Here is a 24,201-nt window from a genome sequence, read left to right on the forward strand (position 1 = left end):
TGCTCAACAAGGCTTCTCTAGTTTTTCCTTCTACGCCTCTCGATAATAAAAACACTCTTTACTTGTAAGAAGAGTGCTTGAGTTGTTATTCAAGAAAACCCACATTAACAGCCTCCACTCTACTCCCTTCCCTGGGAGGCCGTTCCATGCATCCACCACTCTCCGTAAAGAGATATTTCCTAAGGTTACTCCTGAGTCTACCCCCTTTCACCCTCATCCCATGACCCCTCGTTGTAGAGCCTCAGCTGCTGTGCCTGGAAACCTGAGATATTTGAATGTGTCTATCCTCTCTCGCATTGCTCCTAGGGTGTGCGCTGGTTTAGATCCCCATAAGCATCAGAACAAAGACCACGACCATTTTAGTGGTGGTTTTCTAAGCCGCTCAGCAGGATGCTCCATTAGAGGTGGAATACAGGGGCTTCGGTGAGTTTTCCTAGCATTGAGACAGGCTCACTGCGTTATGATTTCCTGCAGCCCATCATCATCTTCAGGTACAATGGACAATTTGAATGTTAGTTGCACAAGAGCATCTAGCCCTGGTGCTTTGTTATTCTACTCCTGTTCAGATTTATATTTAATGGTAATTTCTTGCACAGCTATCGCCACAGTCTTTCCCCGAGTCCCATTCTAACCCCTCTCCCATATTCCAGCCCTGGCTGACGAGTGCACTACAGAAGTCCGTACTCGTTACATCTCTTTAATAGGACTAAACAGCTACGTTCCATGTCTCATATGCAGAACTGCTTTGGCTGTAGCCTGTTCTTTTCACAACCTAGGGAGGCATCAAAGATTTAAAAAACTGAAGAAATGCAAACATGCCTTTTGGGGGAAGTGGGGTTAGTGATCACTCTTCCCACATACAAGATTCACCATAAGAAGCCCCCCGCCCCACCTCCACAAAAAAAAAAAAAAAAAGGGGAAGCCGGATCTCCTATCCAGGCAGGTAACCACCTTACTGACGCACAGGGATAAGCAGGACGATGGCCGACACGGGGAGGGACCTGTGCCCAACTTGTTACGACAGAAAATAAAGCTATAGCGGGGGAGTGGAGCATGGAGAGGACACAGGCAGGACTAGAGCACTGCTACTACAATACAGGTCCAAGTGGAATAAAACCAGAAAACCCTTCCCAGGTCTTGGAATGAGGAGCACAGGAAGCAGTCAGAGGTGCACAATGGATCCATGTCTTGTGCTGGTGAGAGCAACATCTTCTGTCTGCATCAGGGGAGCCATGGCATGAGAGAAGGAGGAGGACAGCCACCTGTTCCTGGAGCAAAGAGGGAAACTGTCAGGCAGAAAGCTTCGACTTCTGAACGTGCTCAGACACCTGCACGCTGACCACACACACACAGGGCCTGAAACTCTCCATTTTTAAAGAGTTAGATATAAAAATGCTACAAGCAGCTGTAAAGGCTCCCCAGTAAGCTTACTCATTATGCAGCCAATTCTTATATATGGAAGACAAAATGGGACAGACCCCTCCCCAGCAAAACACCAAACAATCTTCAAGCTCTGGCATTGTTTCAGTGACGGCCACAACCTCCCTCAGGACTCATGGAGCAAACCTGCCATAGCCTGAATAGCAACAAGCACCAGCCCTCGATCAGTACCTATCCTACTGGGGAAAAGCATGAAGGCAGCGCCACACTAGAGCAAGACTGCACCTCCCTCACAAGAGGAAACAGAAATACATTTCCTCCTGCAGGAAACAGAGTGAGGAGACGCACAATGCCCCAGAGCGGAGAGAGAAAATCCAAGTCCTCCCCCAAGAGACGAGGCAGGAAAAACTGCGTCTAATGCTGGGGGAGGAGTTAAAAAGAAGAAATGGGATCCTGATCCCAGCATGGACAACCTCCACCAGCACCAAGGAATAGCTTGCATGTGTCTGTATTTTGTAATTTTTCCCCCACTTAGATAAGTTTGGATCTTTTTACATTTTTAGTCACTTTACTTTGATAACAGGACTTACAGGAGGGTGGGTGTAGAGATGGGGGTGCCTTTAGGACACCCCCATGAGGCTTCCAGCCCCTTTCACCAGTCATAGCGCCTAGACTGTTTTGCTGGAGAGTCCTCAGGCCCCTGCAGGGCCAGTCTGCTTCCATCACCTCCACGGCGCCGATACTCCAGGCCACGTTGTGGTCGGTAACGAGAAGTCTCTCTCCTCCATTCATCATCAAAAGCCCCAGCATCATCTGAGGGAGAGGGAAAAAATGGGTTTAGAAAGGCAAAGTCTGAATGCTATATTAAAATACATCGTAACAGCACCGCCTGCCAGGATTCACAGGAACCACCCCAGCTGTGTGTGTGGGGGGGGGGGGGGGGGGGGGCAGGCAGGGTTAGAGAACCTACCAGACCAGCCCAGACACATGGGTTTCTCTCCAACCAGCATAGCTTATCAGTATTCACTTCCTAAACGCAATCCCCCACAAGCAGAAGTCTAAGAAACAAAAGAGACCCTGTGTGACCCTTACCAAAAGGGCACAATAGCAAACATACAAGGATACTGTGCAAAGTATACACACAGGCAAGCAGCTTACAAGAGAAGTTATCAGCAGCCTGACCAACCACAAGCCCACTCGCCCTCTACTCTCTCAGACTCTCATCCCCACTCAACATAACGACCCCTCCCTCCCGTCACTACACACCCCACCTCCACACTCCCGCAGTGCACCGTAAACCCCTCCTACCCATCATCATCTCCCCCCTCACGCAGCTTCTCAGTCTGACCACATTCTCCATCATCTCACAATCCCCGAGCAAAAAAGCCCCCATTCTTAATGACCTCCTCCTCGATCGTAAACCTGACATCTGTGCAATCACCGAAACATGGCTAAACACACACTGACTGTCCTCCTCAACCAACTGCCAACACACACTTATGATATTTTCTCCTTGCCAAGACCCAAGAAAAAAAAAACAAAAAAAAAAAAGGGTGGAGGAATTTTGCTAGTTGCCAAAAAACACCTTAACTTAAAACTCATAAACTCCAACACCCCACCCAAGCTAGAAATCTGACTCTTAAATCACGAGAACTGCAAATATGCCTGGTATACGTCCCCCAAACCAACTTGAGAAGAATCCCTCACCCCCTTATTGAATACTTAACTGTCAACCTCTGCTCTGACACTCCTACCATCATCCTAGGAGACTTCAACCTTCACGTCGACAACACAACCCACCTCATCCTGCGAAGCATTTCTCAGCGCCCTAAACGCAATAGGCTTCCAACAACTCATCAACACCCCCTGGACCTCATGTTCATCAACGCCCCTATTCTCAGCCTCCTACCTGCACACCCATCCCTTGGTCACACCACGCATTTATAAAAGCTCAACTATCTATAAATAAATCTCCCACCACACCCCCCAGTCGTAACACCTTTCAATTCAGAAAACCCTGCAGCAAAGAGATGACCTCATCGCTGCCCTAACGCTCTGTAAATTAGACCTCTCCAACCCTGACCTAGCCTTCTCTTCCTGGAACAACATTACTGCAAGCACAGCCAATAACCTCTGCCCCCTCACGTCCAAAGAAATAAAATCACACACATCACACAAAAAAACACAAACAACCTTGGCACACCCCAGCCCTAAAAGAACTTAAGTGCAACCTCAGAATAATCGAAAGAAAATGGCGCAAGAACAAATCTCCCACCCTCCACTCATACAGAATCACCATACTCAAGGCTAAACGTGACCACTTCTCAGCAAAAATCCACGAGTACCACTACAACCCCAAGGCCCTCTTTGCCTATGTAACAGAACTCACCAAAACAGCACCTCCCCCATCCCCGATGAGGAAGCTAAAGTTAAATGCCAAGAACTTGCCCTCTTCTTCCACAATAAAATTGCAAGACTAATGCTTCGTTTCTCCCCCCTACTCCTCAAGCGACTTTGCTACCAATTAAACATCTCCTCTTTGGATATGCTAGACACCACCTCCACACTAGAAATTTAATCCATTCTGAAGAAGCTCAAGCCCTCCTCACGACACGCTACCCACAAAATCCCCGTTAAGCATCCCAAACAATCGCCAAGCCCCTAAGCACAAGTAATCAACTGCTCTCTCACTACAGGCATCGTCCCAGACACCTTAAAATTGGCAGTGGTCAAACCCATCCTAAAGAAACAATCTCGAACCCTCAGATCCCGTTAACTACAGACCCATCTCCAACCTCATGGAAAAAGTCGTCAATACCCAACTCTCAACCTAAGACACCTCCTCCTCACACTCAGTCAATTCGGATTCTGAAAATTCTTTAGCACTGAAACCCCGCAGCTCACACTTACAGACACCATCCTAAGAGGGTTATATCAGGGCCATGCATACAGTCTTGCACTATTAGACATCTCTGCCGCCTTCGATACTGTAAACCATGATATCCTCATAAGACACCTTGCAGAAATTGGGATCAAGGGGTCAGCCCTCCTTTGGTTCACCTTATATCTGGCGAACAGGTAATACATAGTCAAAATTGGAAACTCCGAGTCCTCTCCTACACAACTTACCCAAGGTTCCTCCTTTTCTACCTCCTTCCCCATCTCCTCACTGTCCTTGGAATCCTCCATTTTATTTATGCAGACAATGTCCAAATACTTATTCCCATCCAAGAATCCATATCCAAGTCCATCCAAATCTGGGAGAACTGCCTCAATGCCATAAACCTCCTTCACCTGGCTCTCAACACAGCAAAAACAGAACTCATCTCCCAACCCAACACGACCAAGCTCTGCTTAGTCAATAACCAAACTGTTCCTACCACCACGTATCAGCAACACGCGCATAGCCTAAGAGTTATCATAGATACTCATCTGAGCTATAAAAAAAAAAAAAATGTATCAATGCAACCATAAAAGAATCTTTACAAACTCCAGGACCTCAAAAAACTGAAACTGTTACTTCACCTTAATGACTTCCGTACAGTCCTGCAAGCCACGATACTCTCCAAAATAGACTACTGTAACTCTCCTCTTAGGCCTTCCCACTTTACATCAAACCCTTGCAAATCCTCCAAAATACTGCAGCCAGAATACTAAACACCACACAAAAAAAAAAAACAAGACCACATCACCCCCATACTCAAGGAGTTACACTGGCTCCCCACCCCCGCCCGCATCCTATATAAGAGCCTCTCTCTTATTCACAACAGTAACCTGGAATGGCTCGATAACTCCATCCGTCTACACTCCCCAAAGCAGCACACAAAGGCACCCTCCACATCCCACCCAATCTACTAACGCACGCGCCTGCTCCACAGCTGGTCCCACCCAATGGAACGCCATGCCGCCAGACCTTCGTCTTGAAACCTGCACCCAAAAATCCAGGATAAAGCTAAAAACCTGGCTGTTCAAGCAAGCGTTCCCTGAATAATATCCCTGCCTCCCCCCCCCCCCCCCCCCCCGGCATACCCCTTATGTAAATAAGTGCAAACAGTCCTAAACAGTCTATATGTAAATATTACACTATACAATTATCTATTCTTATCCAGTTAATCGCTGTTGTCATTGTTTGACTGATCTATATAATTATAATCTCTGCTCACCCCCTCCCCTGTTACCTGCACCTTCGTTCAATGTAATTTCTCTATTGTTAATGAGTTAATTGTAAACAGATATGATGTCCCAAACGAATACCAGTATATAAAAATGTTAAATAAATTAGTGTAGTAGGACTCTAGGAAAGTTAGCAGGTTAAAAAAAAAAGTCAATATTTCCTTCCATGTCCAGATGCATGGCCCCAAGCCAACCCCGATCTGAGACCCCCCCCCCCCCCCCCCCAAGGTCTGTTCTCAAACATCCGCAAAAGCATCCAACCAGGTCCAAATCCCTCTTGGGACTCTTGGGCTAAAGGAACTTCTTTAAGAAGAGATTTTAGATCAAACATGATGCATCAAGTTCTAGCAATCCTCCTCCGCTGCTATCCCCAATGCAGTCTCCAGCTCCTCCTCCCATCTACAGAAGAGGGCCCTGGAAGTCCCTGCCTGCCGCAGCACTGCCAGGGCCCAGCCCGGTGGTCTTTATCAGCAAGCAGGCTCCCCCCAGGGCAACCCTAGCAGAGGTGCAAGGCTAGAAAGCAGCTGCAGCACTGCCACAAGCAAGACCTCTCGTCCCATGTTCTCTGGTGGCAGCCATGCAGCTTAAAAGGCTCAGACACTGAACAAAGTCCTCTTCACCTTTCCTCTGCGTCCTGAGGAGAATCAAACCCTTTCTTCTGCACCATGGGCAGGCAGGCTCCAGCTGTTACTGCAGCACTACCTGAGCTTTTAGTTTAAACAAACCTCTAGACTGTAGTCTAGGCTCAGAAGAAGGGTGGGGTGGTGGTGGATGAGGGAGCCATATGCACAGACTTTCAGTAACAGGATCCAGCTAAGAGTCACCACATAAGTCCTTCCACCTCTACCATCTGCTGGAGACAAATACTGAAAAGCTACAAATGGTGCAGTTCTACGTAGGCTGAACCCATCTGCTGGTAGGGGACAACACACTTGGTTTTGGACTGGTCTGGCAGCACTATAATTACCAGACTGGACCCTAGATCATCCCCCCCAGTAGGGGGTAACGAGTCAGATTACACTCGCAGAACATTGCACCTCTGTCACACAAGAGGGACAGAGACTCTTAAGCCAGACTGTGCATAACCAGAACGCATTTCCCCCTATAGTGTGCAAAATCCAAAGAGATGTACGTTTCCCAAGATTGAAAGAAACTCTATTCCCACAAAATGAGTAGGAAAACCTGCGTCTAATCCTGGGGGAAAGAGGAGAAACAGCAGCGAGAGCAGCAGAGTCTCTGGGATCCTGCCCCCGGGTCAGCACCAGAACTAGGAAGTGACCCTAGGATTTATTTTCTGCACTCTTGTCGTTATGTATTTTGGCAACAAGTGTCTTAATGCTGGGGGTGGGGAGTGGGGAGGTAGGAGTTAGAGGGCCTCACTCTCATCCATGTTCACATAGTCCTGCCTCTCCTCCTGATCCCCTGTACGATGGTTGCGGGATCGCTGTACGATGTGTGCTCTCTCACGGATGTGATGACCGACTGACATCTGCTCCAAGCCACTGTTAGAGTCTCGGACAGTCCGGTGAGTCTCCCGGATCTGAGGGGAAAAGAGGGAGAGCTGAGTGCGTCTCACAAGGGCAAGGCCATCCCCACCGTATCCTCTGAGAAACCCAAGCCAGTACTTACCCCTCCAGGGGCTGAGCGAGTGTGGGACGTCTCTTGATAGACTTTGGGGGCACCATCCCCAGTACTGGAATAAGAAACTACTGTGGAAGAGGAGAAGGTCTGGCAGTTGGGACTGTTTGTCATCTGCTCCTAGGGGAGAGCAAGGGACAGGGTCAGAGGAGGAGAGAGACAGAGTTTGTCATCTGCTCCTAGGGGAGAGCAAGGGACAGGGTCAGAGGAGGGGAGAGACAGAGTTTGTCATCTGCTCCTAGGGGAGAGCAAGGGACAGGGTCAGAGGAGGAGAGAGACAGAGTTTGTCATCTGCTCCTAGGGGAGAGCAAGGGACAGGGTCAGAGGAGGGGAGAGACAGAGTTTGTCATCTGCTCCTAGGGGAGAGCAAGGGACAGGGTCAGAGGAGGAGAGAGACAGAGTTTGTCATCTGCTCCTAGGGGAGAGCAAGGGACAGGGTCAGAGGAGGAGAGAGACAGAGTTTGTCATCTGCTCCTAGGGGAGAGCAAGGGACAGGGTCAGAGGAGGAGAGAGACAGAGTTTGTCATCTGCTCCTAGGGGAGAGCAAGGGACAGGGTCAGAGGAGGAGAGAGACAGAGTTTGTCATCTGCTCCTAGGGGAGAGCAAGGGACAGGGTCAGAGGAGGGGAGAGCAGAATGAGAGAGGCGAGGAGGTGGGTTTGGAAGTTGCAGGAGACTTACCACATGCCCCAACATGTCATTCATCATGCCAAACATGTCAAAGCCGCCACCCTGAGGAAGAGGAGACATCTATTAGTTTAGAAGACGCAAGTATCACCAGCTTTACATTCCCCTTTCAGGAGTCCCTCTCCCTTTAACATGGGGGAGAGGAGTTACCGCTCCCGTCTATCTATGCAGGAGTTTGTACAGGGGGCACTGCAGTTACTCACCATTCCCATCGCTCCAAAGGGAGAGAGGGGGCCAGGCTGCAAGAGAGAGAGAGAGTCAGAATCAGAGGTGCGCCCAACACAGAATACCAAGGAGACCCCTCCTCAAATCCACAAACGTAAACTTCCCAGACATTTGGAAGCGACTGGAGATCAATTTTGGGGGATGTTACATAGCAAAGCACTGTGCATTTTAAGTTTACTTTCCTGCTAATTATACAAAATAAGGTATGTACAGCTCAGTGCATAAGAGACTGCTTTAAGATAAGGCTTTTATATAATTTTTAAAATTTAAAAATGTAATGGCGACTTGTAATGAGTCCAATGGGGGATTCAAATACTAGGCCAAGAACAAAAAGTAGGTTTTCCATTAACCATAACACCCTCTTCTGTACATAGCACTAAGGATAAAGACCTTTCACAGCTAATTAAAATCATTCGTAAGCCGACTTCTCTGTGAGAGACAGACTCAGACCGTGCCAGGCATTCCTTCAGACAGAAGAGCTTTCTCCAATAATGTAACGCTTTTCTTTCAAGCAATAAGCTTTTTATTTATTTATTTATTTTTAGATTTTTATATACCGGTGTTCCTATATGAAATAAAGATCACATCGGTTTACATTGAAACAGAACATGAAAATTGCCAAAAGGCATTACTTAGAACAAGGTTATGAAACTTGGAACAGTGTACATAAGTTCAAAATTTAACAATAACGTTGTAACATTGATGACCAAAAGATAAAGGAGAAAAAAAAAAAAAAAAAAAAAAAGACTTAAACAATTAAGTTGACAGGTCTTATTGAACATAAAAATTATAACGTATAAGTGAGAAAGTCTCAAGTGTCCTGCAGCAAGAGATTAGATACCGAAGTAGGTAGTGGTATGGAAAATGGGGGTTTGTGAAGAAGATATGTTCTTGCTGGTTGGAGAGGAAAAAATGATGATCATGGTCCTGATCATGGTCCTTACAGAATAATCATAGTTTATTCTGTAAGGAGTGAGAAAAGCAAGTTTGCTTACTGTAAAGGGCAGGATGCTTTAGCCATACTGTCTGGGTGACATCATCCAGGGGTCACGGGGTGGAGCTCGCTGTGCGCCTGCGCAGTCCTTCCTGCTCATAATCTGCGAGTGCTGTCAGTTGATTAAGCTCTGAACGGTTTGGATGCATCGTAGCCTTTTCGCCTTTTTCTGTGGTGGTAGCAAGCTGGGATATTCCCCCCCCCCATCTGGCTACTCTTAGGCCTAGATGAAGATGACCTTACTGGTCTGGATAAGACTTGGGCTGTGGAGCAGCCTGGCTGCCAGTTGATTGCATGAAGCTTTGGAGGTTTGTAGCTCTTCACTGCTGGCCACGGTCCCTACAGGCTGCTTGATCATGTTCAGGACAGAGGCACAGGCGTCGGTAATTATGGTCATCTGTCCTGTGCTGGCAAGATTAAAATCCAGGAGCTTTTGGCATACTAATAGCACTTGGAAGTGCCACACTTGCAGATTACCTGCGTGAAGGACTGAGCTTGGGAGACAGTATGACTAAGCCTGCTCGTGCATGGAGCAGACGTGACGAGATGAGCACAGCAAAGTGCAGAACTCACTGCAAACAGCTCTAGAAATGAAGCACTTCATGGAGTCTCTTTGCATCACTGTGCTGGATATAGCATTTGTGCTTTTAAAGTGGTATGAAGATGCTTTAATCTTGCACCTCAGCAAGTTATGATGAAAGGAGGAGTTCAGCTTCTAATCAAATACCATTGTTATGATTGCATGTTCACCGATATGATGTATCCATGAATACCGGGATAAGAGCGTTTAAATAAAATAAATGGTTTGTGGGTAAGTGGGCCCTTGGCCCAAGGACCCCCCACAGGTCAGCACCGACAGCAGAGAGCTCTGGGTGAGGCAATAGACAGGTCCCCCATGAAGAAAAGACACTGAGGCAATACCTGGGCAGGGACCCCAAGGGGAAGAGTGCCAGACTTGGCCAATCGAGGGGAGGAGCTGCACAGCGTAGGATGATGCAACACCACAGGCCAACCCCCAGGACAGGGACGCCAGAGCTGAGCCTCTGGTGATGTAGCACTGCCCCGAGGAGCGGGAAAGTGTTGGTAGTCGATATAGTAGGTTGGCGTGATCCCAAGGAGTCACTGTAGAACGTGAGTGTGGTCCCGAAGAGTGGGAGGCGCGGGCAGTCTTGTTCAGGTTGTGGGTGCAACCTTGAGAAGCAGGGAAGCTGAGATATCCCAGAGGTGGTCCCCGAGGAACGGGAGGCTTTGTAGGTTAGAACCCAAGAGATGTAGAGCGAGTCCCCAATGCATGCACTGCCCCCCCAAGGAGTAGGCACCAGACAAGGTCCAAGGCACGAAGAGAGTCTCAGGAACTCGTAGGCAGTAGTTGTATGGAACTTGTTGCCAAGTCAGTTAGCTGAGGGCGAAGGTGGCATTTAAATACACCAGTCTGATGTCAACTGGAGACCCCCCCCCCCCCAAGGTTCTCGCTGATGAAGCTTCATAGGAGGGCCCGGTGGCACACATGCCTAGGAAGGTGGCGGTGTCCAGGCTGCCAGGAGGAGTCCCAGGGGAACATGGTGGTGAAAGCTGGCCAGAGCTGTGAGCAGCCCCAGGGAGGGCAAGAGAGCAGTGCAGAAGTACACACTGTCGAAGCTGTCTTGACAGACTGGACAATTGCTGGCTAGTTAGGGAGGATTCATGAAGAGCCTGAATAGGTCTAATTCTTACCCAGAAAAGAATTTGGTCTAGGATATAAAGATACCTTTCGAGTCTATCCATTGAAATGCCGTAAGCAGCCCTTCCTGAAGCTATTCACATAAAATGAAAGTCCTAAGGGAGGTCAGCATTACACTCTAGTGGTAGAAAAGGAGGGTCCTTATTCTGAAGGTGCTTGCATAGCTATCTCCAAGACTTCCAGTATCTTGGGTCAACTTTTACTGGATTTCAAAAATTCCAGGGTCCGGGATGGCTGAAGCTTGCTCTTGGGAAAGTTGATTATCTACCCAAAGGAGGTCAGACAAGTCAGGACCTTGTCTACCGCCAGCTTGCAGAGAAACTCAGATTTGGCCTGCATGAGCCAATCGTCCAGGTAAGGGTGGACCAGAACTCAGTCCCGAAGAAGAGAGGCAGTCACTACCACCATGACCTTGGTGAAAGTGTGCGGCACTGTGGCAAGACCGAATGGAGCACTCTAAACTGAAAATGTTGGCCCAGGATCTCGAACCGGAGATACCGCTGATGGTCGCGGCGAATCGGAATGTGCAAATAGGCCTCCGTCAGGTTGAGTGATGCCAGGAATTCTCCGGAGCGAACTGCCGCTATTACCACCCTTAGGGTTTCCATTCGAAAATGGGGAACCTTGAGAGCCCGGTTGACTCGCTTGAGATCCAAAATTGGACAAAAGGAGCCTTCCTTTTTAGGGATGACAAAGTAGATGGAATATTGGTTGGACCCTTGCTCCTCCACTGGGACTTGGGACTATGGCACCTAGTTCCAGCAGCCTGCTCAGGGTCTGGTCGACCGCAGGCCTCGATTAGGTGAAGGTCCGGTAGGTCTCGAGCAAGTTCTAATGCGTAGCCTTTTTCTATTACCTCTAGGACCCACTGATCAGTCGTTATCTCTGCCCATTCCTCGAGAAAGAGGGCCAGCCGTCCACCTAAGTTTAGAACTGAGGAATGGACTGGCCGTATTTCATTGGGAGGCGGACTTTGTGGCAGAGTGTTGCTGGCTACTATCCCGGAAAGGTCGACATCCTTGAAAGGAATGAGATCTGGAAGCATTGCCTCTCGGAAAGGAACCTCGTGCTCTGGTGTTATAGCGACGTCCTCTGAAGCGAGTGCAGGAGGGGAAGAAAGTCTTAGACTGTTTCGGGTGGTCCTCTGGCAGCTTATGAACCTTAAATTTCCCCCTGAGATTTAATAAGCTGCTCTAGGTCCTCACCAAAAAGCAGCTAAGCCTCGAAGGGGAGTGTGCCCAACTGCGCTTTAGAAGATGCGTCCGCATACCAATTTCTCAACCAGAGGAGACGCCAAGCTGAGACCAGAGACCATGGCTCTGGCTTGCACCTGTAGAAGATTGTAAAGGGCATCAGCCCCATACGCAATTGCGCCTTCTAGCCAATCCGCCTCTGCAGACGGGAGGTCTTGGGTGCTGAGTAATTGTTGAACCCACCTGAGACTTGCCTGCTGCATGAGACTGCTGCAGATTGTCGCCTGAACACCTAGGGTCAAGATTTCAAAGATGCACTTGAGATAAAATTTCAATCTGCGGTCCTGGACATCCTTCAGAGCTGTAGCCCCCACCACTGGGATGGTGGTGTGCTTGGTAACTGCAGAGACTGAGGAATCCACCTTGGGCATCTTAAGCATATTCAAGTAGTCCTCAGTAAGAGCATAGAGCTTGTCCATAGCCCTGCCCACGGGGACTCCCATTCCTGAAGCAGCATCAGTTTGTGCATAGGATGGAATGGAACATACGTGGGGGAGCCCTAAGTCCCGCCAGGCCTGCGTCCATGTTAGGAGGCATAGCGGCTGTAACTGTATCCTCAGGGGGCACCTCGATTCCCAGTTCCTGCAGAATGAAGGGAATGAGCAGTTCCAGTTCCTCCCTTTGAGCACCCATGTATCGTCACCCTCCGGGGGGGGGGGGGGAGAAAACATTCGGATCAGGAACCGATGGCGGCAGGACCCCTGCCCTTCCGGCTCCTTAGGAGGTTGCGGAGAAGAAACTTGCGGGTTAGGCGTGGGGGGGGGGTCCTCCTCCTGTAGACTAACGAGATAATTTGTGCAGAAGGAGCACAAACTCTGGAAAAACTAGACTTTGCCTTCTTGGGGGGGGGGGGGGGGGGGGGGGGGGAACTCAAATTCGGTGGAGAAATTAAAGAATCAGGCCCCCTCTTCCTCCTGCAGCCCCGATTCAGCAGAGATTGTTTCCAAGATGGCCACCGTTCCCGCAGTTTTTCGGGTTGAGAACGGCCTGGCCATGTGGCGTGCAGCTCGTCCCCGGGTTGCAGTAGTCGTGGGTGCCGAGGAGGGGCCCTCCCCACCCGGCAGGCAGCCGGAGCAGAGGCCTCGTGGCAGGCTCCCCGCAGGCATTACAGACGCTGCCGCCTTAGGAAAAAACCAAACCGAAAAACAGCTGAGCCGAGCTGGTGGGTCAGCTGAGGCAGAGACCAAACGCCGCCAGAGCTGTCCATGGTTCTTAATTTACTAAAATAGGGCTTAGAGTAAAAAAAACACACAAGACACACTATTTTATTTTATTTTTTTTTTATAAAAAGAGCAGTGCAGGGGAAAGCTTTCCTTTCCCAGGCCCTATGTGGACAGCTAGCCAAGGGGGATGGACTGGACCACCAGTATCACCCCAGAAGGTCACTGGGAATGGGGAGCCTAGGCTGAAGATCAAGGGGCAAAGCCCTCCAGCAGAGCAAGGAGACAGGACTGTCTCACAGAAAAATAGAAAAATCTTTCAAGTGTAATTTTCTTTTTTTTTTTTTTTTTTTTTTTTTTTTTTTAATATAAACAAGACACCAGCAAAAAAAAAAACCAAAAAAACCCAAGCTCCTGTCAAAAGCATTTTTGGCAAAGTTTAGCAAAAGTGAATGTGCAGCGTCTTTGGATAAGTAGGTTTACGGTGGCTACCACTAGAAGTGTTTAGGGACCCACACTGAATCATTTTTCAATGTTCACCACTAAGCCACTCGTTAAGATGGCTTTGAGCTCCATTTAAATTCTTCAAGTTCCTGAAGTAGCTGTTGGACTTCAGCATCTTGTGTTCTGGTTTGGGGAATCTGCCACCTGTTAAGTGTTTTTATAAATGATTTATGAAACTGAATGTTAGCAGACAGTGATCTTCATATGGTATTTATCAAGTGATTGTATTTACATTATGAACTTGAAAGTGTATTGGAAATCTTTTCCTGATAACTTAGTTCCTTGGTGTAGCCAGATGGACTCAGCACCAATGGGTTATGCTCTCCTGCTAGCAGAGACCGTCAGGCTTCAAAGCCGACGTCACCCTAGATACAGCCCTGCACTGACCTCAGCCCTCCAGCATTCTCTTTAAAAGCCATTGGGGACCAACTATTGGGGAAAAAAAAGGATTAAAACTTGGATTAATAACAGGCAACTGTACTCAAACGCTGAATACCAGCAAGAAGGATGGGACGGTACAAGAAAGTCGTGCTCCTGACACGACAATGCCTGTAGCTCAGACATGCGACGTGCCGAGCACATTGCCACCAGGAACACCATTTTTAGGGTTAACAGGTGCAAGAGCAGACCAGGTAGCGGCTGAAAGGAGGAGGGCGGCCCTGCCAAAACCTCCAATGTTATATTAAGATTCTACAAAGGAACCGGCCAGCATAGGGGTGACCAGAGGTGCTTTACTCCTGGCCATGTCTGGATGCGCCGACAGTCGGATTCTGTTCTCCTCGCCCCTGAAAACAGGAGAGCGTGCTGCTACTTAAACCTTCAAGGAATTAAAGGGACAAGCTTTCCTGTAAAAATTCCAGAACCAGAGGGGCAACTCCAAGCTCCTCACACACCAGGCCTGCACATATGGTAAGGACATCGAGAATTTCCACGCGCAGAGCAAGGTGATAATTACCGATGCCAAATATCCATGCTTCATGAGGCGAGCCCTCAAGGCCCAAACAGACAAAATAGAGACTGATCCTCATGAAGAACTGGCCCTTGCTGGAACAGGGCCCTGTGCGGTGGGAGGTCTCTTCCAGAAGTCTCTGCATACCACAGGCACCTGGGCCAATCCAGAGCTACTAGAAGGACTAATCCCATATCACTTGATCTTGCGAATGACCCTGCCCAGCATATAGTAAGTTCTCTTCTGGGCAGGTCTGAATAAGGACGTCAATCCCCAAAGATCACCGGTCTCGTCTGACTGAAGAATTGGGAAACCTTCATTTTGGGAGATGTGGCCAGCAGGTCGATGTGATGTGGGAGGCAGATCTCTAGATGCAATTCCACAAAGAGATCTATGTCCAGAGCCACCTGCTGGCTTGGTTCCCCTGGTGGTTGATGTAGGCTACCATTGTTGTGTTTTTAAGACCATGCCATACCGGGTCAGACCAAGGGTCCATCAAGCCCAGCATCCTGTTTCCAACAGTGGCCAATCCAGGCCACAAGAACCTGGCAAGTATCCAAAAACTAAGTCTATTCCATGTTACCGTTGCTAATGGCAGTGGCTATTCTCTAAGTCATCTTAATTAATAGCAGATAATGGACTTCTCGTCCAAGAACTTATCCAATCCTTTTTTAAACACAACTACACTAACCACATCCTCTGGCAACAAATTCCAGAGTTTGATTGTGCTTTGAGTAAAAAAGAACTTTCTCCGATTAGTTTTAAATGTGCCCCATGCTAACTTCATGGAGTGCACCCTAGTCTTTCTATTATCCGAAAGAGTAAATAACCGATTCACATCTACCCGTTCTAGACCTCTCATGATTTTAAACACCTCTATCATATCCCCCCTCGGCCGTCTCTTCTCCAAGCTGAAAAGTCCTAACCTCTTTAGTCTTTCCTCATAGGGGAGCTGTTCCATCCCCTTTGTCATTTTGGTTGCCCTTCTCTGTACCTTCTCCATCACAATTATATCTTGAGATGCGGTGACCAGAATTGTACACAGTATTCAAGGTGTGGTCTCACCATGGAGAGATAGAGGCATTATGACATTTTCCGTTTTATTCACCATTCCCTTCCTAATAATTCCTAACATTGTTTGCTTTAACTGCCGCAGCACGCTGAGCCGACGATTTCAATGTGTTATCCACTATGACGCCTAGATCTCTTTCTTAGGTTCCATATTAGGTGCTACAACCCAACGTTGTATAACTACAGCAAGGGTTATTTTTCCCTATATGCATCACCTTGCACTTGTCCACATTAAATTTCATCTGCCATTTGGATGCCCAATCTTCCAGTCTCACAAGGTCTTCCTGCAATTTATCACAATCTGCTTGTGATTTAACTACTCTGAACAATTTTGTATCTACAAATTTGGTAACCTCACTAGTCATATTCCTTTCCAGATCATTTATAAATATATAGAAAAGCACCGGTCCAAGTACAGATCCCTGAGGCACTCCACTGTTACCCTTTTCCACTGAGAAAATTGCCCATTTAATCCTACTCTGTTTCCTGTCTTTTAGCCAGTTTGTATCCATGAAAGGACATCACCACCTATCCCATGACTTTATTTTTCCTAGAAGCCTCGCATAAGGAACTTTGACAAACGCCTTCTAAAAATCAAAACACTCTACATCTACCGGTACACCTTTATCCACATGTTTATTAACCCCTTCAAAAAAAGCAGATTGGAGAGGCAAAACTTGCCCTGGGTAAAGCCATGCTGACTTTATTCCATTAAACCAGGTCTTTCTATATGTTCTGTGATTTTGATGTTTAGAACACTTTCCATTATTTTTCCTGGCACTGAAGTCAGGCTAACCGGTCTGTAGTTTCCTGGATCGCCCCTGGAGCCCTTTTAAAATATTGGGGTTACATTAGCCACCCTCCAGTCTTCAGGTACAATGGATGATTTTAAATGATAGTAAAAAACTTGTAACCCAATAGGTCTGAAATTTCATACCATCCAGTCCAGGTGATTTACTACTTTTCAGTTTGTCAATCAGGCCTATCACATCTTCTAGGTTTGACATTATATGGACCACTGACCCTGGAGTATGTGGCTGAACTGTAGACACACCAATCTGACTGCTTGGGTTTCCAGGCAATTTATGTTCCAGTGCGCCTCTTTCTTGGTTCAATGCCCCTGGGTCGTCAGTTCCAGACAGTGAGCTCCAACCCCAAAGGCTTGCGTCTGTTGTGAGAACCAGCCAGTTTGGTGGGGACAGGCTTACACCCTTGTCTAGGTTAGCTTCCTGGGAGTTGAGAACATCAGTAGGTGGAGGCAAATCAAATAGCCTTGAGACAACAAGTTCCAATGGGACAAAAGAGAGCATTGGCGTGGTTGCATGTGTGCCCTTTCCCATGGTACTACCTACAGGGTTGACAGAGGACCTGAAGATATGCCCCAAGGTGTGGAGCTATCACTTGTCAACCAATGCACTTGGATCAATCTTATCCGAGAGGTCAGGAGGAAGACCTTGCCCCTATCATTTTGGTTGCCCTTATCTGTACCTTCTCCATCACAATTACATCTTTTTTGAGATGTGGTGACCAGAATTGTACACAGAATTCAAGGTGCGGTCTCACCATGGAGCGATACAGAGGCATGACGACATTTTCCGTTTTATTCACCATTCCCTTTCTAATAATTCCCAACATTGTTTGCTTTTTTGACTGCTGCACCACACTGAGCCATCGATTTCAATGTATTATCCACTATGATGCCTAGACCTCTTTCCTGGGTGGTAGCTCCTAATATGGAACCTAACATTGTGTAACTACAGCAAGGGTTATTTTTCCCTATATGCATCACCTTGCACTTGTCCACATTAAATTTCATCTGCCATTTGGATGCCCAATCTTCCAGTCTTGCAAGGTCCTCCTGTAATTTATCACAGTCTGCTTGTGATTTAACTACACTGAATAATTTGTATTCGTTTACATGTAACTGAACATAAGGCAGAAGCTGCTTATTTTACATTGTAAAATAATTTAGAAAGATAGATTTACATTGTAACTTAGAAGGTTCATTGACATAGTAACTTTGAGAAATAACATTTAACATGAGAACATAAGAACATAAGAACATAAGAACATAAGAAAATGCCATACTGGGTCAGACCAAGGGTCCATCAAGCCCAGCATCCTGTTTCCAACAGTGGCCAATCCAGGCCATAAGAACCTGGCAAGTACCCAAAAACTAAGTCTATTCCATGTAGAGGGAGGGATGGGGTACCATAGGGGGTTAGATATGTATCGCTAAAATCCTTGAAAAACTAGTCAACTCTCGCCTCTCTCTCTCTTCCTTGAATACAATATGGTTTCAGGAAGCACCATAGCACAGAAACCTTACTAATCTCACTTACTGACACATTAATCAAGGGTACTGACTCTGGCTCCTCTTATCTGATTGCCATGTTGGACATCTCTGCTGCGTTTGACACAGTCAATCACAATATCCTCATCAACATCCTCAGAAGCATTGAGATATCTGGAACTGCACTCTCCTGGATACAATCCTACCTTCAAAATCGTTACTTCACCGTCCTAACTAATAACACTGAATCCGAACCTATCAACCTTCTCCAGGGCGTCCCCCAGGGCTCATCTCTGTCCTCTACCCTCTTTAACATCTACATGCTTCCTCTTACCACACTTCTCACCAATCTTGGTATCAAGCATTTCATCTACGCAGATGACGTGCAAATTCTCTTCCCCTTTTCTGACTCCCTACAATCCGCCCTCCAAAACTGGGAAGCATGCCTTTCCTCCATTAACCAGCTCCTCACTGACATGCACCTTGCCCTTAATCCTAAAAAAAACTGAACTCCTCATCATTTCCTCCAAACATCCTCACCCCCTTATCCCCCTCTCTCACTCCACCACATCCTTCCCCTCCCACACTCGCAACCTGGGTGTTCTCATTGACAACAATCTCACTTTCAAACCCTTTATAAACTCTATCATAAGAGACTGCTTTTTCAAGCTATAAACTATTAAAAAACTCAGACCTTTACTACACTTCTCTGATTTTCGCACAGTTCTTCAGTCTATTATTTTTTCTAAAATAGACTACTGTAACTCTTTCCTCCTCGGCCTCCCCTCAACATATACTAAACCGTTACAACTCTTACAAAATGCCGCTGCACGTATTCTTTCATGCTCCAAAAAAAAAAAAAAAAAAAAAAAAAAAAAAAAAAAAAAAAAAGAAGAGACCACATCACTCCTACTCTCATTGAGCTTCACTGGCTTCCTATACAATCACGCATACTCTACAAAGCACTCTCCCTCATCCATCAAAGCATTACAAATGACAACCTCCAATGGATCAACCCCCCACTCCTTCCTCGCACAACCACAAGACCTACTCGTCCCGCCCGCCAAGGAACACTCCGCACCCCTTCAATCAAATCCATCAAACTTACTTCTACTATGAACAGAGCCTTTTCCCTTGCTGGTCCCACCTTATGGAATTCCCTACCCCCTGACTTACGCACCGAGACCTCCACTCCTAAATTTAAAAAAAAAACTAAAAAACATGGTTGTTCCTTCAGGCCTACCCTCTACTCCCTCCCCCCTCCACGAATAATACCTGACAGCCAGTAAGTTATTTCTTAATCACTAGAAACCCCTCTCTCCCCCCCCCCCCGTCATCTATACTCCCCTTATTGTTACCCTTATCTTTCCCACTCCCAACCTCTCTTTACCTTGTATTATAGTTTATGTATTATTATTATGTATTATACAGGGTATAATTTATGCCTAACATACCCGTTTTATTGCTCCTCCTTTCACGTTATATATAGTTTGTTTTGCTTCCTTTTTGCTATTGTTCTATGTAAGGGCCTTGCCCAATAGTTCTTAGTTGTATGTACACCGATACGATGTGCAAACTGTTATCGGTATAGAAGAAATTCGAAATAAAGGTTATTTTACAAGGGGAACCACGGGGTGGTTGTCGGCAGACTGGGGAAGATTCATTTCACAGCAGGGGAGGGGGTCTGGGCAAGGGTGCAGGAAGGCTTTTAGGAAGAACCAGGTTTTGAGGTGTCTTTTGAAGATTTGAGTAGAAGGTTCATTTCTAAGGAGGGGCGGGAGGGAGTTCCATAGCCTGGGGCCGGCTACTGATATGGCTCGTTTTCGGGTAGAGGTGAGCTGTGCTGTTTTGGAGTTTGGAGACTGTGAGGAGCCCAGAATCCAAAGATCTGGGGTGTATGGCAGAGTTTAACCAGTTCATCTTATTGAATTTTTTTTTATGGATGAGGGTGAGTGTTTTGTATTGGATTCTTTGGCTTATGTTTAGCCAATGTAGTTCTTTGAGGGTGGGGGTGATGTGGTCACATTTTTTGATGTTTGTGATGGATCTAGTGGTGGCGTTTTGTAGTACCTGAAGAGGTCTGATGGTGGTTTCAGGGAGGCCAAGGAGTATAGTATTGCAGTAGTCGAGTTTGGAGGACTGTTCGATAGTCTTGGGCATGAAGAAGGGGGTTGGAGTTTAAAGAATCCATCCTTGATCATGTTGGAGATGTGATGTTTGAAGTTGAGTTCGTTGTCAATAGTTACGCCAAGGTTTTTTGTAGTAGGGGTCTTAACTTACACATAAATGCATTTATTTTGATTAGCAACAAAATTGGGTTTTTTGTGTTTTTATTGTAATGTACTACTTTGTTATACATTCACTAAAGATTTTATGGTAATCTCTATAGAGCAAATCATAAGTTTTATAAATGAAATTTACATAAGGAGTCAACTAGGAAATCTTTTGGCATAAACTGTGCAAATAGAAATTGGGAGTACAGAGTACCCTCCACTATTAAATGACCTTCATGGTCTTCAATAGTTTGTCACCTGGAAAGGACACATTTTCCTGCCAAGATGGCCACTATTATTGCTTTGCTACAACTTAAGTGAAACATTCAGCCATGCAATGATATTTCAATTTATATTGTTCAGAGGCAGTTAATTTAACCTCAAAGCATTGATATATTAACCTTCTACTCATTCAAATATTAAATTTATGCTAGGAAAATTGAATTTTGAATCTACTTGCCACTTAACCAGTGCCAGACATTCCAAATGGTTATGCAATATGACTGCTTAAAATGCATCTTTCCCATGAAAGAAAAACAGCCAAAAACTTGTAAAGTCCTCTCAGTGAGACTGAACAAAAAAAACAAAAAAAAATTCAGATCCATGCATTTTGAATCTCTAATGAAATCCTTAAATATTTAAAGGATTCTGTAATACACTTCAAAGGAAAAGCTTGTTTCCAATGACAAGTAAATTTAAGCCTATTTAATGTGCAAGACACAGTAGCATTGCTGCCACCTTTGTACCTTAGATGCAACAGATTTCCAGCAACGCGAGTTGCATGGCAAGGGACATAACGCTACATCGTAGAAGAATGAGAGCTCAGGTGAACATTTCTCAAACATTACTCCCTTAACCTCCTAAGCAGGATACTTAAAGGGAATATCAAAATTAAAATGCAACACATTTGAAGTCAAGATAAATCAAGCACAGAACTGTACTCTCATGCAGTTAGTCACCTGTCACACCCTCCTCTCTCCTGCCTTATGGAGGTCTAATGGCACATGCAGGCCGCCCAGCAAACCTCTCTCTGGCCTGCCATGCTTCTCTTTATGGGGCTGAATCCAGCTCACAGGAGAAGCATCTTCTCCCTGCCTCCATTGCAGTGTTAGAAAGGCAAGGGGTAATTCCCAGACTCCACCAGTAGGGAGGTGATGCCCCACCAGTGGGTTAAGAGCCAACTCATGCCAGCAGAGAAATGCTGGTGGGAGGCCAGGCCCTGCCAGAAGATATCAAGATGTGCTGGTGGGCAAGAGGAAAGGGAAGGGAAGGGAATGAGTGGACTATGAAGTGAAAAAAAAAAAAGGAAGCATGAGACAACATGCCACCATCTTGGTGGGGGGGGGGGGGAAGAGAAGAAACTAATAGCGCCCGCAACATGCAAATGCATGTTGATGGCCCTATTAGTTATTCCCGTGCGATTCAGAAAGTAAAATGTGCAGCCAAGCCGCACATTTTACTTTCAGAAATTAGCGCTTACCCAAAGGTAGGTGCTAATTTCTCTGGGCACCGGGAAAGTGCACAGAAAAGCAGTAAAAACTGCTTTTCTGTGCACCCTCCGACTTAATATCATGGCGATATTAAGTCGGAGGTCCCAAAAGTAAAAAATAATTAAAAATCAAAATATTAAAAATATGCCCGCGGCTTGAAAACCGGCCGCTCAATTTTGCCAGCGTCCATTTCCGAACCCATGGCTGTCAGTGGATCCGAGAACAGATGCCGGCAAAATTGAGCATCGGCTGTCAAACCCGCTGGCAGCCACTGCTCCTGTCAAAAAGGAGGCGGTAGGGATGCGCTAGTGTCCCTAGCACCTCTTTTTGCTGCATGTCCTAATTAGCATAATTGTATTTACTGTATTGCACACACAGGACACTGGCCTGGGCACATGCCAGGAGAGCAAGCGCTCGCCCGCTCTTCTTTCTGTATCGGCCTGAAAGAGAAATTATTTCAAAAGAAGTTTTCAGTTTGTCCCAACAATCTTAGTGTCCATTACCCCAGAGCACTCCCATCTGCATTAGCTCTCACTCATACCACATCCCCCTCCCAGTACTATACCTGCATCCTTCGGTTGGGGGCAGGAGGCCGAGCTACAGGAAGACTGCCATCTGTCAGGCTCAAAAAGGGGCTGAAGCCAAAGCCCCCAGAAAGCATCCGGCTCAACTGCTGCCTGTGCAGAGCAAAAGGGTCCCTGTAAGAGGCAAAACAGAATTAAACACACGCTAGTTCTGCTTCAGAAAGCAGGACTGTGGGTCCTGGTCTTAATCTCTGGCTCTATCACTAACTGTTGGCGACCCAGTAGAAGAGTCAGGAGATACAGGAGGGATTAAGTTGCTTTCTTCCCGAGCCTTGGTTCTGTCATCGACTGGGTTATTGGAAGAATCTTATCTCAATGTGCCTCAGAACTAAATCCTTGCACTTACATGACAAACAGTGGAGGCTCCTCAGGGTTTCCGTCTCTCATGAATCGAAACATTCTGCCACTGGGTGCAAACCGCACTGAAACAAACAAGATGAGACAAGAACTACCAAGAGAGAGGGGCAGGGAGGTAAAGTCAGAGGCAGTAACCAGAGAGACAGGAACTGCTGAGGGGAGAGAGCAGGGCAGGGAGGGGAGAAGCAGAGAATTACCAGAGAGACAGGAACTGCTGGGGGGGGGGGGGGGGGGGGGGGGACCAGCAGAGACAATTACCAGAGATAGAGTGACTGCTGAGGGGAGAGAGGGGGACAGGAGGGGGAAAAGCAGAGACAATTACCAGAGACACAGGAACTGCTGAGGAGCGAGAGGGGGGCAGGAGGGGAAAAAGCAGAGACAATTACCAGAGACACAGGAACTGCTGAGGGGAGAGAGGGGGGCAGGAGGGGAAAAAGCAGAGATAATTACCAGAGAGACAGGAACTGCTGAGGGGGAGAGAGGGGCAGGGAGGGGAGAAAGCAGAGATAATTACCAGAGAGACAGGAACTGCTGAGGGGGAGAGAGGGGCAGGGAGGGGAGAAGCAGAGACAATTACCAGAGATAGAGGAACTGCTGAGGGGGAGAGGGGGGCAGGGAGGGGAGAAGCAGAGACAATTACCAGAGAGACAGGAACTGCTGAGGGGGGAGAGAGGGGCAGGGAGGGGAGAAGCAGAGACAATTACCAGAGAGACAGGAACTGCTGAGGGGGGAGAGAGGGGCAGGGAGGGGAGAAGCAGAGACAATTACCAGAGAGACAGGAACTGCTGAGGGGGGAGAGAGGGGCAGGGAGGGGAGAAGCAGAGACAATTACCAGAGAGACAGGAACTGCTGAGGGGGGAGAGAGGGGAGAAGCAGAGACAATTACCAGAGAGACAGGAACTGCTGAGAGGGGAGAGAGGGGCAGGGAGGGGAAAAGCAGGGGCAATAACCAGAGAGACAGGAACTGCTGAGGGGAAGAGAGGGGCAGGAGGTGAAAAGCAGAGACAATCACCAGAGAGACAGGAACTGCTGAGGGGGAGAGAGGGAGGGGAGAAGCAGAGACAATTACCAGAGATAGAGGAACTGCTGAGGGGAAAAGCAGAGACAGAGCGGATGAGGAGGATGGGGGTTGCTGGTACCGCTCACCCCGTCACGCGTCCGAGCCGCCCCCAGGGACTCAGGCCTCGGAGCCCCAGGGAAGCCGCGCAGAATCCACCACCCCGGGAACAAACCCACCGACTCCCGGAACCGCAGAAAAAGGCCCCGGCAGGAAGTGACGTCACACACACTGCCTGGGAAGCTCCGTCCACCTCAGCCCTTCCCTCAAAAACGGAATTTACTCGTGCTTTTCGGAGTCCCGCAACTATGTAACTACAGGTGGGAAATACACGATAACGAGAGAGCAGTGATAAGAGAAATAATCCCGGACACAGGAAGTGACGTCACAGGCG

At 47.3% G+C, this 24,201-nt stretch overlaps 1 protein-coding gene across 2 annotated transcripts; it reads right to left on the bottom strand.

The window, feature by feature from the left end:
- Nucleotides 1–683: 683 nt before the first annotated feature.
- On the bottom strand, nucleotides 684–24,067 carry MLF2 (myeloid leukemia factor 2). 2 transcript variants are annotated; one of them, XM_029580936.1, is made up of 9 exons: nucleotides 23,820–24,067; nucleotides 22,740–22,815; nucleotides 22,375–22,507; nucleotides 8,081–8,116; nucleotides 7,872–7,922; nucleotides 7,183–7,311; nucleotides 6,934–7,093; nucleotides 1,971–2,193; nucleotides 684–1,268 (listed from the first exon to the last, which is right to left on the bottom strand). In XM_029580936.1, exons 2-8 carry the CDS (start codon nucleotides 22,790–22,792, stop codon nucleotides 2,033–2,035), a joined length of 723 nt encoding a protein of 240 aa, XP_029436796.1. In that variant the 5' UTR covers nucleotides 22,793–22,815; nucleotides 23,820–24,067; the 3' UTR covers nucleotides 684–1,268; nucleotides 1,971–2,032. The 2 variants fall into 2 exon arrangements, with proteins under 2 accessions (XP_029436796.1, XP_029436795.1); XM_029580935.1 differs by having other exon boundaries at nucleotides 23,897–24,060.
- Between the last annotated feature and the right edge of the window lie 134 nt (nucleotides 24,068–24,201).

Source organism: Rhinatrema bivittatum, chromosome 16 (genome assembly GCF_901001135.1).
Source record: "Rhinatrema bivittatum chromosome 16, aRhiBiv1.1, whole genome shotgun sequence".
Lineage (NCBI taxonomy): Eukaryota > Metazoa > Chordata > Amphibia > Gymnophiona > Rhinatrematidae > Rhinatrema > Rhinatrema bivittatum.

Bases quoted from the DNA above. Each gene is read 5' to 3' on its own strand.
- MLF2 (XM_029580936.1), bottom strand. From the start codon at position 22,792: ATGTTTCGATTCATGAGAGACGGAAACCCTGAGGAGCCTCCACTGTTT. The intron at 7,094-7,182 runs GTAAGTACTGGC...TTTTCCCCTCAG, and splicing joins CTCGCTCAGCCCCTGGAGGG to ATCCGGGAGACTCACCGGAC. The intron at 2,194-6,933 runs GTGAGGCCCTCT...CCTCTCCCTCAG, and splicing joins CTATGTGAACATGGATGAGA to ATGATGCTGGGGCTTTTGAT.